The sequence below is a fragment of the Varanus komodoensis genome, unplaced genomic scaffold, assembly GCF_004798865.1.
Source record: "Varanus komodoensis strain SLA01 unplaced genomic scaffold, ASM479886v1 scaffold20_1, whole genome shotgun sequence".
Lineage (NCBI taxonomy): Eukaryota > Metazoa > Chordata > Lepidosauria > Squamata > Varanidae > Varanus > Varanus komodoensis.
The window spans coordinates 19,018,447-19,038,096 of record NW_025335587.1 but is presented as its reverse complement, the minus strand read 5'-3'; the positions used below and the strand labels follow the sequence as shown (position 1 = coordinate 19,038,096).

Here is a 19,650-nt window from a genome sequence, read left to right as displayed (position 1 = left end):
TCCAGCTTTATTTCTGAGACACTGCACTTGTGGCAACCTATATTTACTAAACCAAACTTGAACACAGGGGCCATGATTTCAAGACGCTCAAATTTAAGTTCCTCAAAGTCTTTGCTGCTGCTGTCTGGAAGCTTTCACACCCCACCCACTTGATTGAGTCAGGAAAATTTTGTCTCAGGGTTAAGGATGAGTGGCATCCTTTTTGTTCTTCTTCTTCTTTGGTTTAATCCCAGCAGTTTTAATTAATAAAACCTTTTTAGTGTTTCCTTTATCTCTTCGTGTTGTTTTGGCAGCCAGCGACATGACTGTGCTTGAAATCAGGAAAGGCTATCAGCGTTTAATATTTAGCTTGGAAGCGATCGTTCCTCAAAGAGGGGTGCAGGATTCCCAGTGAACTTTTTAAAACAACTGTGAACATGCACAACGGTTTGGCAACGGGTCAAATTAAGCCTCCCCCCCTCTCTTCCCCTCTGTTGTCCCAGGATTAATGAATATCTAGCGCGTTGTGATTGAGAATGAATATTCCCTTTCCAACCATTTCAGAGTTCCACTGGAGAACACATCCGTCCGCTCCCAACTTTCATAACGTGTTACATGACATTAGGCAGAGAAGCAGTGGGATCACAGAAAGGAGCTCCATGCTGCGCAGATCTTAAACTGATTTAATCAAATACTCCGGGATGCATTTTTTTTTTTTTTGAGTCGTTGCCATAGATTTGGTCAGACGTAGGCTGCCCAGCAGCAGAACTAACGCTTTTGCTGCTCGGGGGCCCCCCGGCATGGAAGACAGACCAGGGGAGCCGGTAACTCAGTAACAGAGTGGGACCCTGCAAGAGCGTAAAGATCCCGGACTGTCCCAAGACCTGTGGCTGCGTCGGTGAAGGAGAAGCCGCTTCCTCCTCCTCCTCCGTGTACAAACGCGAGGGCCGCTGCACTCACAGGTCGCTTGTGGGTTTTCTCAGGCAGCCGTCTGACCTGTGTGTGGCATCGGGGTGGGCAGTGTAGGCCCTCGGTCGGACCCAGGCAGAGCCAGCCCTGCAGTTCGACAGAACGACACAGCCGTTGCGGGCAGCACTGCCTGCTGGGCCTCAGAGAAGACTCTGTGGGGCACCCTCTGTCCCTCAATGCCCGTTGCCTGGGGCAGCTGCCTCACTCTGCTGGTGGCCCTCTCGACATCCCGGGTCAGTGCGTTTCCTCGTTTCACCAGCTAAGCAGCTGCTGCAACAGCAGGGGGGTGGACTAAATGGCCTTCACGGCCCCTTCCAACTGTACTCTTCTGTGATTCTGTTGATGCCAGTCATCTCAAGGGCTGCATCCCAGGGTTGGGTGATGCCAACATCTCCCAGATGCCCACATATTAGGATTTAAAGTTCTGGCTGCCAGCAGCCAAGCCTTAGGAGGTCCATGGAAGCTGGTGCCTCTGCGTGCAGACCGCTTCGTTTGCATGTCCGTGTCTTCTCAGTGAGACCTTCATGCATGAGAAAGCCCTGGGGTTCATCAGAGCACCCCAACTCTTTGTCTTTTGAGTACAGTGGCTGCATGTGGAAACATTCAGCCCTCAGTTCAAATTATGCCATAGAGGATGCAACTTTGCTAGGCATTTTTACGGAAAGGTTTTAAGCAAAGTAAAATGAATGAAACCCATCGTCCTGAGCAATTGCCCATGCTGGCCGGGGCTTATGGGAGTTCTGGGCCAAAACCTCTTGCGCAAACCTGGTTGGCTACCCTGGAGAAAGTTACGGGAGCCACTCAAGGTAGTAATTGATTCCTTGATGGGAAGAAGCAGAAAGCTTTCAACTAGAACAGAGTTAATTTGGTTTGTCCTAGTGCTTGGATCGAACAAGACCCCCAAAAGAAAGAATGGCCTTAAAAGTCGCCTAAGGTGTAAACGATTCCAGAAGTCTTGCTGTAACGGAGCTGGCACCCTTCTCTGGAAAGCAAGCCGTCTCCCACAATGTATACCCAAAGCCAGTGGGATTACATGCTTGTAACGCAGCCCTGTACGCAGAAAGACAGCTCTGCCAGAAGGCGAGGAAGAAAGTTTATTTAAAAACCAACACCACACATTTTCTGAAAAGGAGGCACAGATGTGAAGGAAATTCTAGCCGTGTAGGTCTTTAAAACCTTTTAAATGGATCATAATAGCACAGTAATAGTGGGGGTCGGGGGGGAGCGGGGAGCCTACAACAGTTTAACCCAACATTAGCTAGTGAATGTCTGAAAGGTTTGTGGCTAAGCAGGTGCTCACAATGACAATGGGTATGTCGTCCACCCTGACGGTCCCTTGCAGAAGCGCTGCTGGACTGACGGGGACCTGTTCGTACGAAGGTGGATTTTGCCTGACAAACTGAAATCCCACTTTCTTTTTTTTAACTGGAGAAGAAAGTCAGTAATTTTGGTCTGTTGTGAGTCAAAATAAGTGTGCAACACACAGGCACACACTTGAACAGTGCTGCTGGTTCTTCCTGGAGTAGGCCTGTGCAAACGTTAAGTCCCATGTGGCAAACGTTCTTATGGAATATAGGCAAGACGAATAATTTAGGTGTACGACTTCTGTGCTTTGTTTCACTTGGGGCCGTGGCCTAAAGGGTTAAACCCGAAGGAAAGCCGGATTTTGAGGAGGGGTGCGAAGGGAATTGGAGGCAAGATGCAGCATCTCGTTGCGGGAGGCCAACCAGGTTCTCCTTCAGTGGAACCTGAAGCTGTTAAGGAACAGAACCCTCTTCAGAGGACGGCTTTTTAAATCGCTGGCACATAAAACTGGCACATAAATTGTGTGAGAGTTTCTGTTGTAGCGAGCAGTGCAGTATGCAAGTGTTTGTAATAATAAGTATTTGAGTGACATGGTCGGCCGAGGGGAGAGTTGATTAGCCCTTCAAATGCTCTCAGAGCACTTCTGTAAGACAACGGCGTACGATCCTTTGTCCTCCTCATTCAGCAGGAAATCCCAAGGTGTTCAGTAAGGATTTGCTCTCAGATAAGTGTTCATAAGGTTGCAGTCTTTTAATCATTTAAACCCCACTTCACTTCTTGACTAAATTCTCTCACTGCTGGTTTCGAAGTTTTTGCTGTTCGCACCTGTGCAACACAGGACACAGCGGTCTTGAAAATCAGCAACAACATGTGCTTTTCAATGCCAGAATGGAAAGATAAGCTCCAGTTGCAGGGATCCGATCCTGGAGTGGTTCTGGAGGGTCATTGTAAGTCTCTTGAGTTCCTTCTGGAATTCTTCCAGGATTCCTACTACTATGTAATCCGTTAGGACTAAGGCTTTGCTCTGAAGCACAGTTCTCCGTCTGTCCCACTATCGTTTGAGCATCAGGGCTACGCATACGGTTTTTGATGCTGAAAGAGTTGGGTTTTTTTATCACTGCAGGAAATGACAGCTCATAAAAATAAATAAATTCTAACCGTTAAAGCTGTTGGGCAGAGCGGGGTGGGGTGGGAAAATTAACCTTTTTGAGGTTCGTAGAACCTAAATGAAAAGAGTATTTCGGAGTGGGAGGTGGGTTTTTGATAGTATGGAAATAATCAGGTTTTCCTTTCCTTTGTGATGAACCTGTTTTACAGGAGTGTTACCTTTGAATGAAATATCTTAGCCTTGTGCTTAGAACCAAGAACTCTTTTCCTAGTGTGAAAACATGTGCATATTTCTGGGTTAAGGACAGGCTTTTCTGAGGGTGTAGCTTTGCAAAACCTCCTCCATTACTCCTGTTTAGTCACGTAAATGTCCCTTTTCTGCGCATCTGTTCCTGGATTATTTTGCTTCCTTTCAAAATAGCGTATTTGTAAGAACTCCACGCCCTCCCCATGCCAGTAAACTTTGCCGTGTGCATGATGGAAAGGACGGGGAGTTGCTGAGACTCATTTACGGAAATATTAAGTCGGCAAAGGAGCGATCCATGGTACAGATTTTTGTGGTATTGTGAGGGGCGTGTATGAAAAGTTGGATCCCCCATTTCACCCAACTCGGTGGTTTGGGGAAGGTCATTTTTATCACTTCCACCTCACTGGGTTGTTGTAATCTCTGAGGAAATCCAGTGTATGTGAGTGAGCTTTTTTCCTCCCCCTTCCCACGATACCCCTGCGGCAGTGCTCGGGGATCTGCGAGCCGGGGCTTCGAATCTTGCACTCCTGCCAATCTTGTCTTAAAAAAAAGCAGTGGCAACAGCAACTAAAAGCTGCCCACCCATCACTTTTCCTGCAAGAAGGAAAAGCACAAAACCCACGAGAAGCAGCGTTCAGTGATTTGGCTGCAGACAGTTGCTTTTATTCCGTATTCTTGTGGAAGTTCTGCCAAGCGAGTAGCCGCATGTGGAGGAAGAGGCCGCTCAAGGTCCACTCAAGCAGAAAGGTGGCTTTAGGATCTGTTTTCGGGTGAGGCGGCCGCTCTGTGGAGCAGGCCGGCAGCAGATGCTACAGCAGGTAGACGCCCGCCACCCAAACCTGCCGTTCTCCATGCCCCTCCCCAAGCACCACCCAAGCCGTTCTGGCTAGGAGCACTGAATGTGCCACCAAGGAGTTACCCAGGAGAGCGTTGGTATCCTTCCGACCTGCATTGCCAAGCATGCAACCTTTCACATCATCCACGTCATTTTTAAGCTGGGGGTCGGACTTGGGGCGCCCTGCTCACACAGCAAAGCACTACCGTTATGCAGCTCTCTCAGGGGAGCGGGACCTAAGTGGGGGGGGGGGGGCACAGCCCAACACCCAGTTTCTTGCCATGACACCTGTAGCAAAAAAAGGTGATCATTTTGCAGAGAAATGTGTTTTCCAGCCATGCGGTTAGAATCGCAAGCAAGGCGTGCCTAGGTTTTTTTTTTAATTAATTAATTATTTATTAAAACATTTTTATGCCGCCCATTCGCCAAAGCCTTGGGGCAGCTTACAACAATACATCAAAAGTAATTATAATATAAATTACAATAAATATAAACATTAAATTAAAAATACAAAAATACAATATAAAATAAGCCGCTAACAAACCCATGAGGACAGCCTGTGGTTTGTTCTTGACTTGCAACCCGCGGGCTGTCTGTGGTTAAACCAGGGTTTGTTAGGGTTCAGACCACAGAACAACCCAGATTGCAACAGCCACCCTGTGTGGTTCTGCAGCAACTCATACGCAGCCCTTAAGCACCCTCTAAAGGTAGTTCCTCCTGCTTTCTGAACCCAGCTTGACTCAGTACAGGATGTGTGCCTTGGAAGCAGCTCCCTGGAGCTGCCACCTGGGAAGGGCTTACGCCCTACCTGGAAATGGTACCTGGGCCCTTCTCTGTGCAAAGGTACAGCTGCTGCTCTGCTCTGTCTCTCTTGCCACAGCATCCTCCCAGAAGAAGGGCACGGCTGTAGTTTCTAAAGCCTTTCTTGTTTGCGCAGTCTTCCTTTCCCACATCAAGAATTTGTGATTAAAAGAACATATTCAGAGAGAGAGAATGTAGAGTTGACTGTGTGACTCAGCCTTAAATCACCAATAAATGCATGCCTCTTCGGAAACCTTGAGCATATAGTTTGCATAACGTTCCTGGGAGTGTAGCGATGCTCCGTTCTTTGCTCCATCCCTCCTTCAAGGCAACCTGTTTTCAACGAAATTTGAGGCCTGCACTCTTGACTCATTCGCTTGTCAAAAAAATGAGAGTCCCACAGACCACGTTCACACCAAAGAAGGGCGCCTCGGGGTGGTAAGCTGAGCTTCCCCAGCCACATCATGGCAGCAACACAAAATTACTAGGCCCAGCAGTGGCCAAGGCTGCCTATGGTTTTTGTGGCTTTGCCTGCACTTGCTAAGTTTCTAGTGCTCATGGTGTTCAGGTTTGAGTTAGAAAATGCTGGCCAGAAGAAGTGTGCTGGGAAAGGGGTGGAGCTGGGGAGTGGTATGTGCTGAGCATCGCTTCTGGCACTGAAACTGCCTCACTGAGTCAGTTAAAGGCCTCGTTAGCCTCACCGTCTTCCAGAAGCAGCTATTCATTGGCTCCCAGGTACAACACCTGATTGCCCCCGCGTGCCCGTGCCTGAATACCATTCCTGAACATGGAGTTTCCACCCAGCTTGTGAAGACCAGGGTCTGCCGTCCATGTTCTTCTCCCATCTCTTTTGTCTTCTCTCCCCGCCCCACCCCCCCGCCGCCCCAACACTTTAATGATTAAAAATAGAAAGGTTAAGGATGAGTCCATTGGTGTCCTTAGGCTTACAATCTAAAAGACACAACACAAAAGGAAAAGGGATTGGGTGGGAAGAGGAAAACAACCTCAGCCCCCCCTTCTTGGTTTCAGACTCAGTCCGGAGTTTCCTTCCGGTGTCCTTTCAGGTAAAGAGGGTACAGCAAGTTCTTTGCAGCGGTCTCTTCTCCAGCTGGTTTCTGGGGCCAGCTTGCTTTCCAAGTTCCATGTTAATTTCCTCCTGTGCCACAGGGCGGGGGCAGCCACCCCGCAGCTGGCAGGGCAGGGCGAAGTCTGCAGTTCCTGGGAGTTACCTTTTAGGCCCCCAAAGAGCCCACTGCCCAACCACAGCAGTACATCCTGAACCAGAGCTCTGATTTAATGCAAGGTATTTTTTTCCTGTAAGACTGTTAGGATACAGTAAAAAAAACTTGAATTATCTGACTGCCCTATGCAATGTACCCATTCTCCATAGTTACACTGTGGTGGGTGGGTGGGTTCCGCATCTCCCTGCCTATGCTGACGGTGACAGTGTTGCTCGTAAAAGTCTCTTTCACATCTGCTTTCCATACTTAGGGGGAAAGCTTGACACGGACCCCCCACTCCCCTAGTTGAAATCTTAGCATCCCGGGCGATTGTGGATTTCCCCCCTGGCTGCCCTGCCTGGGACCTTTGAAGATGCCAGCTCCGGGATCAGTAAAACAGAGATTTTCCACCACTAGTGCAGGAGAAAAAAGGAACAGGGAAAAGCGGAGGAAGGAAGATGCACCTAGAAAGAGGGACTGAGGCAGGGAAGGGGAGAAAAACCGGGAGCTGAGAGATGCGCAGAGAGGATGCGGAGAGAAAAAGAGGAGAAGAATATGGACTGAAAGCAAAAGGAAGGACGGAAAGGGAGAGGATGAGAAAATGAGCACAAGAAAGATGCAGAGCAAAAGAGAAAGAGGTGAAGAGGGGTGGCTAAAAATGGAGAAAATACATCTGTCTCTGAGGTCATGGGCAGATGGAGGGCACAAATCTGAGGATGTCCCTTAGAAATTGTCCCTTAGGAATCATCTGGGAGTCTGAAGAGGTTTAGGACATGAGTTAGTACGTCTCAGAGAATATAAGAGCAGGCTCTGAGGTTTTGCGGATCACGGCAAAGTCCCACCTGGTAGCTAGAATGACTGGCCGCCGCCTCTTCTGGCCATCCTCACTTTTATGTTGAGATGTGAGTGGCCACACATCTCCATTGCTTTAAGCTTCTTTTTGGTTGAGGACTAGTAACTTTCCCTGCAGGGCTCTCAGAAACATGGGTGAAGCTGCATTCCATGAGCTGTGGCATGGACATGGCTGTGAAGGATCCTTGCATCCTTAAGTAAAACACATCTCTCTGTGCCAGGAAGAACTGGCACAGACCTCCGACAGACTTCACCGATTCCGGGCAGGGCAAAACCATCAGGCTCGTAAAGCAAAAACCGAGAAGCTTCACTGTCGTTAGGATTTAGTCTGCGCTATTAAACCAATTTGGAATGGGTTGCGGTCTGTCACACACTGCAAAGCACAACTGGGCAGAACAAGATCACTGACCCATTTGGCTGTTAAAATAACAAGCAGTGCCCAGTCTCGAGCCAAAATGACAGCGACCCGTTCCAAATTCCTCAGAGCAAGGACTTTAGAAGTGCTGCCAAGAAATCATAGAAAGCTACGGCACACGGGGAATGTTTTGTGCGTGGCCCCTTATCTGTGCAGCCGAAAATCTTCACGGTGCTTCTCTCTTCCCTTTCTCCGTACTCCCTTTGACTCCAGGGTTACACATGCACAAGGGGAATGCGTCACAATGGATTTCCTCGCAGCTATCTCAAAGTGTGCACTTAGCTCATTTATGTACAGCGTTTTTATTCAGTTCTTCTGCACCCCCCCCCAACGAAAGAAAAAATCCCTCCCAGTATGGATAGTAGAAATTAATCCTATTAACCCAAACCCTGTCCTTACACTTACAATCTGAAGGACATAGCACAAGAGGGAAAAGGGACTGGAAGATGAAATGTCTTTTGTAATAGCGAAATGTCTCTTGTAATAGCTCCCCATAAGCAAAAAGATTAGCTTGTGTAGTATAATGATAAGGGTGGTGAACCGAAGGGGAAGGTGAATTGTGCTATGAAGCTCATCGATTTCAGCCTCAGGGTTGTTGTGAGGAGAAAACGTGGAGACGGAGCAGGAAGATCCTTCAGGTTGCCTTGCGAGAGAAAAGGTGGATCGCAGTGCCATAAAAACGTGTAATGTGAGCAAAAATCACTTTTGCCTCTCATCTGTTGATAGTTATGTTTTCTTTTGGTTAAAAGACCAGCATAAATGCTACTCAAAATACGCCCATTGAAATATATGGGGCTTTATTTCAATGGGTCTACTGTCGGTAGAACTCTTGGATTTTTACCCTGGAAACAGATTTTTATTAGATCCAAACCACATTTATAACTCTCCATATTAAGCAACTTGAGCATGAATTTATTTTGATTCCTTCCCACCTCCATCTTCTTAAAATCAGGGTTACAGCAAAAGGTTTTTAAAAGTCTTTTTATTAAGGTGTTCTCTTTTTTACGCAAACAGTGGCCGCAACCCAATACTTTTAAGTAGGATGGATGATTTCTGGACTTTTCCTTGTGCTCTGGACTGTGCCTATTCCAGAGGCTGAAATAAGAGAAAGTGAATTTCTCTTCATATATCTGTACAGTATTTCTTTTAATCCACCCAGGGAATACTGCTACTTAGGTGCATTTAAAACACTCTTAATATATAACAAACTGTCTGGAGCTCAATCTAACGGAAGTTCCACTAATCTGAATGGCAGAGCTGAACATCAGGTTACGAATTATTGCAAAGCTGCTCACTCTTACCTTGGAGTAAATCCTATTGAACTCAATGGGGGTCTTTTTCCGAGAGGACATGTACAGGATTGCACTGTAAAAGCTTCCCACTCGTATCTGAGGGGTGGGAAAGTGCTACATACTCGAATTGATCACACGATTGGTTTTCTGAGGGCAATGCCATTAAGTTGCATGTACCTGGGAGGGAAGCCGGTTGAATTCAGTGGATTTTACTTCTCAGTAGACACAGATAGGTCTATAAGATAGTAAAACTGGCCTGCTGCCTTTCAAGGGCAAATTATTCCAATTTCCCCCTATTTTGTCATTCTCAATCCAAAGGTGATTTCCAGCATCAATAGGCTGGGGAAACTTGGCGGGGTCTTTTTATTACATAAATGTCATAAAAATATCTTGCACAATTCTGGAGCTGAGTTCCTTCTAAAGTGAGATGTGATGTGAATTTAGAGTACTCTACACTAGCAATAATATAATTTTATGAAAAGCAGTATATAAATATCACTGATAAAGATTTTTATACTCTTTAAATTGCTGTGCTCTTATTTGGAGATATATTTATTGCTAAATTACCCTTGGTGCCTCTTTCCAGAAAGGTGGTGCTGGTGGTGGGGAATCCCATGATAAATAAGTGATCTGTTAGAACTTCTAGGAATATTAAAGAATTTCAAGATGCTGAGAATCCCTCCCTCCTCCTTTTTTAAGAACACTTTTGGTAATAACACCTATAACCAACTTTGAGTAATTGCCGCATTTTAAAAGTCAGGCCCCCCTGTAATGTATTCTATTTACAAAATTTTGCTTCTCTTCTTTGCTTTGAAGATGGTACAATTATCTTGTTGGTACAATTTTGAACTGGACGGCTGATGCCCTATCTTTTGTCCAGATACCCCTTTGGGTGGTTACTTTGCATGTCGTGTGTGTTTGTGTCCAGAATGCCGGAACTGCATTGCCAGCTCGCAGCAAGTACCGTGCTTCTGGTGATGTAAGATGTTGATGAACTGCAAAAGGCAGATTTCTTGACACACAAAATACAGGGGAGAGACTTGTCTTCTTGTACTCAATAAATTGCCATGCACACTGATATTCTTAGATTAACAGCAGCAACACTCTCAGTTAAAACTTTCATGAAATGTTTGTTCCTGCAGAACCTAGCTGAGGCTTTTCCTTGGCTGACTTTTATAACATATTGCCCAAAACCTTGAGATTTCTTAGTCAAGATCATCATTAAAAAGTTTTTCTTTTGTTTGTTTGATTTGCTTTCCTTTAACTGGATAATGGAAATCCACTTCAGCAACTTAATTGCTTTTTCCTTGTGCATTATGACATAAATGGCAAAGAGGAATCCAACATTTAGACTGCTGCTAAATAATCCAGACCTAACACCAGAGACAGGAGTTTAAAATAATTAAGTCACATGAACAGAAGCACACAGCCTTTTAACACATTCTTTTTTTAAAAAAGAGAGGGCTTTCCTGCTTCTCTGTTAAAATTGCATGATATGCATTTCCTGGACAAGCTGTAAATTTTCAGTAGTTGAGTAATTTAATAAGCAGCCCCCCAAGACCACAAAATAACTTATTAAAATATATGCTGTGCAATAGATTCACAAGGACTGTCACCCTGAGCTCTTTTCTTTTACGGGACAGAGAATATGAGAGAATAAAAGCAAATTCTTGATGCACTGATAAGAAACCTACCCAGTCCTGAAAGCTGTGAACTTTGTTCAGCAGTTGACTTTTGATCGCTAATGAGTTTAGCTCTTGCAATTAAAAAGAGCTGAATAATTCTTGCTTGTCATCCAGCTCTCACTACCGAAGCATTTCTTATCTATAAATGGTTACCTTTCGAAAGCTCTTTTCTCTCATCCATCAGGCGTCTGTGTCATCTAGTTTTTCTCGACAGGATGATGCGTTTTGCTGGGCGAGTCATTCTGGAGAATTGCTATGAAACGATGATGAATCCTGCTTTGGGTTTTGGCTAAAAGGTTATGAAGTTCTCTGACATAATAATTCTCATCTTAATCACATTACCTTGAAAGAGATCTTCCTTGGGGTTTTTTTTTTTAAAGGAACATTTTCCAGTTCTAAAGCAAGTCGCTCCAGTTTGAATTGTATTCATTGTCCAGTCCATGGAGATTTCTTTAAAAATTACTTTATGGTATGTTAAATGTTAATAATTATATTTTTCAATGACTGGTGAAGGATACCCTACAAATTTGGGACTACTTTTGGGACTGGTCCTTTTTTTTCAACAGCTTTTTTTCAAAGGAAAATACATATTACATACTGAAAGAGTTGGTTGTCTTGAACTTGCGAAAAGTTGACAACACCAAACTGAATTTATCAGAGAGAAAAAGAGAGGTTTGTGCTTTAAAATTACATGTGTGTAAGACTAAAAGGTCAGTGATAAGATGCTGACATTTTAATGGTGGGTGGTAAAAAGAAAAAAAAAACAAAAAACCTGCCCTCTGGTCAAAAAAGAAAATATAAAACCCAGGACTGGATGCATTAAACATATTGGGCAGCACCCCTTTGTCCTGTCCTTCATGTCTCACCCTGAAGTGATACTATCTTGCTTTGCTCATTCTTTGGTTTGGGTTTTCAAAGACCCTTGAAATATTTTGGCAGAGGAAACGACCAGAGTCTCTCTGGTTTTGCATCCTGCTTCTTGCAGGGGAAGTTGGTTTAGGTGAAGCTTTCCTCCTGCCCCGCCACCCCTCTTTGATCCCTGTGATGCCTCTGTGAAACCGGTCGGGTCAAAGATGGGATGAAGGTGCTCGCTGGCCCTGCAGGTCCCAGTGGTTTGGAGCAGAAGTCCCAACCGAGCCGGAGGCCTCCTTTCTGCCGGCCCTTTGGCGGCTGCTAGAGAAGGTTGCCCTGGCCTGCACGAGGTACCCCAGCCGGCTACCTCGCCGCTGTGTTGTGGGGCAGCTCCCACAATCCCAGCAGCTTTCTGGCCGGGAATTGTGGGACTTGTGCTCCCACACACCCGAGAAGTGCCATGTTGAGGGAGGGGGGGCCGCGCCAGGATGTGCTGGGGAGTTTCGTGGCTAAGTCGGGTTTGACCCTGGCGCCCCTGGGGTGCTCCGGCCGGGAACTCCTCGCACCCCGGTGGCATTGGCACAGGCCTTGATGTCAGCGGCGCGGCCCTAAGGGGCGGGCAGGGCTGGGCAGGCTTGCTGCCCTCGCCGCCTCGGGCTCCTCTCCCTGCCTCCGCGTTTGTTTCCGCCTGGGGTGCGGATGATTCCCGGGGTGCGGCAAGCGGCAGCGCTTCGGTCCCTTGGCTGCTTTTCTGGGGGCTTAGTCTGTGTGTGGCAGAGGGCGCGTCGCTGGCATTTGGCCGTGGGCTGCTGCTGGGGCTCAGGAGACGAGTTTGCCCCGGGATCCTCCGAGTGCGCGCCCGCGCACGCTTCTCCCTCGCATTCACACACACACCTCGCCCGAGGTACTGGCTTGATCTCTCTCTGCCGGCCACGTCCTTTGCGTGGAAACAAAGGCTGTCCTGCCGCCCGGGTTGCAGAGCCGAACCCCTCTCCCCCCCCCCCCACTCTGTGCATGCTCTGAATGTTATCAGTGTTCCCGATGCCTCCTCCGGAGCAAGGTGTGTCCAGGAACCGTAATTCCCCTGCGTAGTCACCGGCCATAAACCATGGCATGATTCAGAAGCAAAGGGTCAGCGCGCCGGGCTGGTTCCCCCCCCCCCCCCCCCCCCCCGTCCCCTTTCCCCCCCCGGCTTTCCCCCTCCTTTTTTCCCCCCCCCCCCCCCGCCGCCTTTGGGGATTTGGGCCATGCATTCTTTTTTGGGCAAGGTGGGGTGGGGTGGGGGTGGGGAGGATGACGCAGGAATTGTCCTAATAAGGACTTGCTTGGAGCCCGGGGCCGCCTCCCGGAGACAGGATGGGGGCCGGTCACGTGGGCGCCGGGGGGGCGGGCAGTTTCTTTTTTAAACTGGGGCGAATGACACAAGCCCAAGTCATTTCCTCGCCGATCGGTTCAAACCAGTTCTTACAGGAACCTCTGGGGATAAATGGTTGGGGCTTCTCAGAAGTGCCTCTGTTGAACTCCGGGCACTGCCTGGCCCGGCTCGGCTCGGCTCGGCTCGGCTCGGCCCGGCCCGGCCCGGCCCGGCCCGGCTCGGCTCGGCTCGGCTCGGCTTGGCTTGGCTTCCAGGAAGTGGAGCTGCTGCAAGCCTCAGCCCTCCTGCGCCCGCAGCCCGGGCGCTTGGCTGCTGCGCAGGGGCTCTGGCTGCCCTCCTGTCTCTCCCCCCTTTCGCCCCTGGCCGCCCCCCAACGGTTTACACGGTTCTCTTTTCCTCCTCTCCTCTCTTCCTCCTCTCCTCATATTTCTTTCTAATTCCTCTGATTTTGAAAGGCGCTCCCTGTGCTTTCCCCACAGGCAAAAACCCGGCCACGCATGCCACGATGTTCCCGTTCCCACAAACTTCAGTTGGGATCGGGTTTTTCTTCCTTTAGCTTGTGATCTGGATTTCAGCAGTAAGGGGTCGCCCCCCCTTTCCTTCCTTCCTCCTCAAATCATTTCTCTTGTCTTCTTTCCTTCTCTTCTCCCACCACCGACCCCAACCCCTTTCCCTTGCCCCACATTTTGCCTCACTTGCACTTTGGGAATCCACCTGGCACCAGTGCCGTCCCCCGTGTAGGTCCGTCGCTTCAAAAGCCCTTTCAAGAATATTTGGAAGCTCAGCGGATGAAGCTCCACCACAGAGCTGATGGAGCACCCCAGGTGAGAAATCTCAGTCTTTTCCCTTCAACCCAGACCCCCCCCAAGACCCCCGTGCCACACTCTTACCAAACCCATTTATTTAGGATCAGACTTCCCCATTCGAATTTAACCTGCGAACTCCCAGAATCTCAGGTGAAACTTTGAAGCCCATCTCAGTAACAGGGAGCGGCTATGCTTTTTATAAAAATTTGCCAGCACGATAATCGACACCCAGATCTTACTCTTTCACAAGCCCCATGAAAGGGCCCTTCCAAACTGCTACCTTGCAGGACTTTTGAATTCAAATTCAAGCCCTTTCTTGCTTGCTGTCTAAGAAAAGGGTGGGAGGCGGGAATGAAAAGAAACTTTGCAAAACCAAAAGTGCTGTAATTTGATCGGGATAAATTCCAGGTGCCTCCAACCGGAATATTCCAAGGATTAGTATCATCTCTGCCAGGATCCTAAAAGACTCATGTCTGCTCAGTTGGTTCGCTGCACCTTTCCCACTCTGCCCCGTCCCTCCATCATTTAGCTTAGAAAGGTGGGCATCTGAGAGGCACCAGGAAACGGAAAGAGGGTCTTAGGGAAGGAAGGGAAAGTGGGAAACCCTTTTTTGATGTTTGCTGCTGCCCTCCTTTGACCCAAGGAGAGATTGTCTGCATACCTTTCCTCTCGAAACTCTCATCCCAGCAAAGTTTCAGTAGCCTTCCCCCCCCCCCCACCCCGCCAGCCCCACCATTTGAGTCATTGCTGGCCACCTTGAGCTATTTGGTGGATTCTCTTTTAATGAACTCGTGAGCATGAATTAGGGGTCGGATCAACGCTTGCCTTCATGTAAACCTTTACGGACACAACTGAGGAGCCAGACCAAGAGAGAGTGCACAAGCCGGTCTTCCACGGGCTTCTGCAATCAAGTTGTGTGTCCAAATTCCACCCATCCTCCTTCAGGCAGGGGGTGTAGCTCTCTGGCAGGGCCCCTGCTTTGCATCCAGAAGGTCTGAGGTTCATTCCCGGGGTCTCCAGTCCAAGGGGCCGAGGCCCCGGTCATGGGAAGGAGGGCTTTTTGGCTCGGAGCCCGAGACAAACAAATATGCGGATCTGCACTCAAGGCAGTTTCCTGCGTGCCTCGCCCTGCATCCATACGTTCCCCTGTGAGGCTAGCCTCTCTGTGGGGACCAAGCCACCTGGGCTGCTGCACCGCCCTGGGCCACCTGGGCAGACGTCCTTAGAACAGGTCGGGCGATTTATGCACCTGGCTCCATGTTTTCTCCTTCGACCGGCAGTGGCCAGGCTGAGAGGGGGCCCACCGCGGAGCCAGGTTCCCGTGGGGCAGGCAACGAAGCGGTCCAGCAGGTTCGCTCAGTGCCACCCCCACGGATCGGATCGAATGTGCAGCCTGCAGTATTTCCCGGAATTCTTTCAGCCCTGGGAGGGGCTCCGGGTGGACAAGTCAGATGTGGGAGAGGCCCGACAAAGCGTGGTGGATGGCGAAGGGCTGAACACAAAAACTTTGGGGCGCGAGGACAGGGCGGCGGGGGAAGCGATTCACACAAACGTTTCACATGGCGCCTCGTCACTCACGTCCGTCTCTCTCTTGCTCTCTCTTTCCCTTTGCTTTTGTTTTTGCTGCAGGCTGACAGCTGGCTGTCCTGGACATTTGAAAAGTTGGTGATTGTCATGGTGTGCTATTTCATATTGTCCATTATTAATTCCATGGCTCAGAGCTACGCCAAGCGTCTCCAACAGCAAATGTCCTCAGAGGAGAAAACCAAATGAGCTGTGGAGGGAGAGAGGGACCCCACATTTAACGGGGATGACCAGCCTCGCATTAAAAAAGGCATTATTTGAAGGAGAGGGGTGTGGGAGAGGGTGAATTGGTTCTTGGGGGAGGGGGGATCGCTATTACTGTTTTCCACCACTCTACAGTTAGAGTAACCCTGCCATTAGCAAGTGATTCTCATTAACCACCTTTTGTACTTCAAAGGTAAAATGCGTGCTCTTGTTTAAATTTCATCCCGTTGGGACATTGCAGGGGGACATTAAACTCCTTGTTTTAACAGAGGTGCTCTCCATGGAAGTGACCTGCTTCCCCAATTACTGGGTTTTATTTATTTTTTTAAAAGCAAGCAAGCAGCACAACGCAAAACTTCCTGAAACATCTTGCCGCCCCGCTTGCCGCCGAGGGCAATTGTCAAGGTCGGCAGCTGGGACGTTCCATCCCAGTCTTTAACCGAAATAGTCTTAGATTGACTGACCATTGACTGACCGCCTTGCATGGTTCTTGTGCTGACCTCTTGAGTTCTTGAACGTTCTCCACTTCATTGTGTCCTGTTCTCGGGCGGGCGGATGGGTACAGAAGTGTCAAACCTTTATAACATTTGTGAACAGAGAGACCAGGTGCCGTCTAATTGCCAGATTTCTGCTTTCTTTTTCTTTTCTTTCCTTTTTTTAAAAAAATCTGTACATCTAGAATGACGTTAAGATGATAAATACATATAAAATCTCCTTGGATCATTCCAGACCTCCTTGTCTTGGTCTTTTAAAGCTTTCCCAACTCCTCCTCTTCCCCATTTTGTATACTTAGTTGCTGTTTTTCTGTTTCTTTGCAAACTCGATCCCTTCCTGTTGTTGAATGCTACTTAGGATCCTTTGGGCCTTTTTATTCTTGGGTTTACTCTAGAAAGTCTGACTTGGGTGGATGAAATAGAAAGCATGGGCCCTTTGACATGGTTTGGTTGGTTTTTATTTAACTGACAAGAAACCTGATGCGTAGGGTGTTCGTTGTCGTCGTTTTAATCGTTAATTCGCATGACGTTCGCATAGCCTCATTAAGAAATGCACTTGGTGATATCAAAGGTGTAAGAAAGGTAACTGGAATAAACACCCTTCACATTCGTATTTAAGATGCCTTTTAAAAAGAGCACAGCAAATAGTATGTTTCTGGATTTTGTTTTGATGCCTGAAATACCTTGACGGAGTTTGCAGGCAGGATGGCCCAGGGTCAGTCTTTGAAAGAAAGTCAGTTTACAGGGTTGTGGGGGGGGGTCACCGAGGAAGCTGCTTTTGTGTGTTGACTACACACACGTGTGTGCACACATTATGTTTATAGCCTGCCTTTCCTCCTCTTGTAAAGGACCGACGGCAGCTGACATAATCTATTGATTTTACTCTCCCAAGAGCCCTGTGAAACAGGTTGGGCTGAGATTCCGTGATTGGCCCAAACCCACTCAGAGCTTCATGGCTTCAATCCTGCTGCTGCTGCTGCTGCTCCTCCTCCTCCTCCTCCTCCATCTTTCAGACTTACCCAGTTGCCCTCAAATCACACACCCTTCTTGCTGCACTCTCTTTTCTCGGCTGCAGTATAAGAGCGAGAACAGTCTGTGTGAGCGCTCATTTCCCCTAATCGAGCGGGCCCCGTCCCCAGCAAAGCCAGAGCCTTCCAGGCCATTCTCAAGAACAATCTGGTGGGTGTTCCCTCCCGTTTAAGGGTGCTATGGAAAGGTTCCAGAGTGAGTTGGGGTTGGCGGCTTTTCTGGCTCGGGAAGTCCTGGTTCTGAGTGACGTCCATAATAGTCCTGCATTCTTCCTCTGAGCACACCGTCTACAGAATCTGCTTCAGATACCAGCTGGGTTTCTTGCAGGTTTGCACGGGGGAACCGGGTTTGTCACGCGAGCCGTACTCCATGCGCAGTGTGTTTGCTCCTGGCCGTGTGTCCCGCTTGCCTAGGCCTGTGGCACTTCCGTGGCGTCTACCTTTCTGTTGGATAGCTTATCAGACTGATGTTGACCGTTGGATGTCATGGCAACAACAGTTGGTAGGCTGTCTGACATTTTGGTATCTTTCATCCTGGCTGTTTTGTTTGTTCATCGTCAGGCTGTTTGTCGAACACCCACCGATGTTGTTGAGATAATGGAATAACTAATAAAACAATAAACCATAAACGTTATTTTAACTCGTCGCTCCGTGGTAGTCATCCGTATCCTGGGATGGGGTTTCTTAAAGTTGTTTCAGAAAGTTGTAAAAGCAAAACAGAAAAACCTGGGCTGATGTGGTAAGTCGCTGTAGGATCTTTTTCACGGTAATGTTCAGAAGACTCTTTCTCGAGGGATGTTTCGGGCATGTCCGAAAATCTGGCTGACGTGGTGGGGATGGCAAGATTTCACGAAGGCTTTCTAGGGAGGGTAATGTGGGAAGGAAGCCTTTCACATTTCAGAAGCGTGGGAGAAGTCCCACTTCAAGGAAGCCAACCCCCGAGCTTCGCCTGTGGCTTGGATCCTCCGACAACCGTCCCACAAACGAAATGGAACTCCATTCACAGCATGGGATTTCCCCACATGTCCTTTCCTGCACTGCCTCGGCGGACCCAGGGAAAATCCAGAGGCTTGGGTGCCCTTCCAGAATGGAATGACGTGATTGGCATCGGATGGGGGTCTTGCGACAGGGAGGGAGGGACCTCGTGGACTTCCCTCTTGCCCGTGTGGAACCGGAAGCTCCCGACTCACGTGCAAACCATCTGCTTTCATCTATTCTGAGCCATAGGAGTCTCCCTTCTTCAGGAAGCCCTCCAGGCAACCTGTTTTTACACACCAGTTGATCCAGTTAGATCTGTGCACGTTCTGTTGCACCAGGGCCTCCTCGGTGTTTGCCACCTTTATGCTCGACCTGCAGCCCAAACTCTTGCCCTGTGTGTTCAGTGCCGCCAGGCCTGGATTTGTCCAGGGACCTTTGTCAAGCCGACACAAACACTGTCCCTGTACTAGGAAGTCCAGCTAAAATTCAGCCATCCGTTTCCTTGAGACTCCGTGTGCACTTTGAGCATGCAATCGTCATCATGAAAACCATTAAGCAGTATTTTTAAATGGCTTACCCTCTATCATATTATTTTTAAAATCTGCACACAGTTATTTTAATGTGGTCCTTTGCCCCTTTTGTGCACTGACTTTCAGTGAAACCACGCTTTCATTTTTCAGTTTTCTGAGCAAAGGACACACAATCGCATCTGGAGATTTTGTGTTCCAAGGTCTCTTTGAAGCTAGAACACCAAATTAACCCCCCCCACACACACACACACAGAGGTTCTCAATTGTATAACATTTGCAGGGGGGAAGCAGCCGGAGAGAGAGGTGTGGTGCCCATCTGCCACCCTCTCTCTCCACAATGCCCATCAGGCCTCCAGAACGGGAAACCAGCCTGGAGAACGAGGCTTGTGGAAGAAAATGGCCAAGAGCAACGGCGGGAGAAGCCCTTTCGCTTCCTTTCTGCACTCCTGTAACGCCGCAGGCCTGCAATTCAGGAAACACTAGATTTGTGGGAGAGCCGTGCACTGCAGACAAAAACATTCATTCTTGCCTCAGTCGGGGTGACCAAGAACACGGGCTGCAAGCACGACCGACTTTTCTGTCTCAACTTGCTCAGGATTCAACCCTAAGCTCTAAGTAGCCTGTATCTGATTTTTATTTGTGCATACCCATGCGCACAGTAAATGTGCGCTCCTCCCATGTTCCACTTTCAGGGCCGCTTCCTCCTCCCAAATTGCCTTCCGCTTTCAAGGTAATTTGGGAGTAAACTTTTTTTAATGTGTGCTGTCAAAGCAACTGGGACTCCAGCTGCTGCTTTTTAGAAAACGTGTGAAGCCATTTGTACATTTTTCGCTGAAAGCAAGAACGTCGCACCATGATCCCATGAAGCAGTGCTGGATGGGATGTGATGGACAGAGGAGAGGTGGGAAGGACTTGGTCATAAAACTGGAGCCATTCAGACTTGCAGGATGTCAGGGGTACCCCCTTTGTTACGCCGGAAGGACAACCTTCATTCTTGAACCCCATCTCAACTGTGTCACGTTTAGCAGGCATCTGGGCAAACACCTGCATATTTTTTTTAAACAAGTTGTATTTGAAATTATAATCCTAAAG

At 48.4% G+C, this 19,650-nt stretch overlaps 1 protein-coding gene across 2 annotated transcripts in view; it reads left to right on the top strand.

Moving 5' to 3' along the window:
• VMP1 (vacuole membrane protein 1) overlaps positions 1-16,258 on the top strand; it is a 76,662-nt gene extending 60,404 nt beyond the window's left edge. For both annotated transcript variants that reach the window (XM_044430141.1, XM_044430140.1), the window contains exons 11-12: positions 13,659-13,758; positions 15,370-16,258. In XM_044430141.1, the coding sequence (XP_044286076.1) occupies positions 13,659-13,758; positions 15,370-15,513 (244 nt within the window). In that variant the 3' untranslated portion in view covers positions 15,514-16,258. The remainder of the gene's footprint in view (positions 1-13,658; positions 13,759-15,369) is intronic.
• The last annotated feature ends 3,392 nt before the right edge of the window (positions 16,259-19,650 follow it).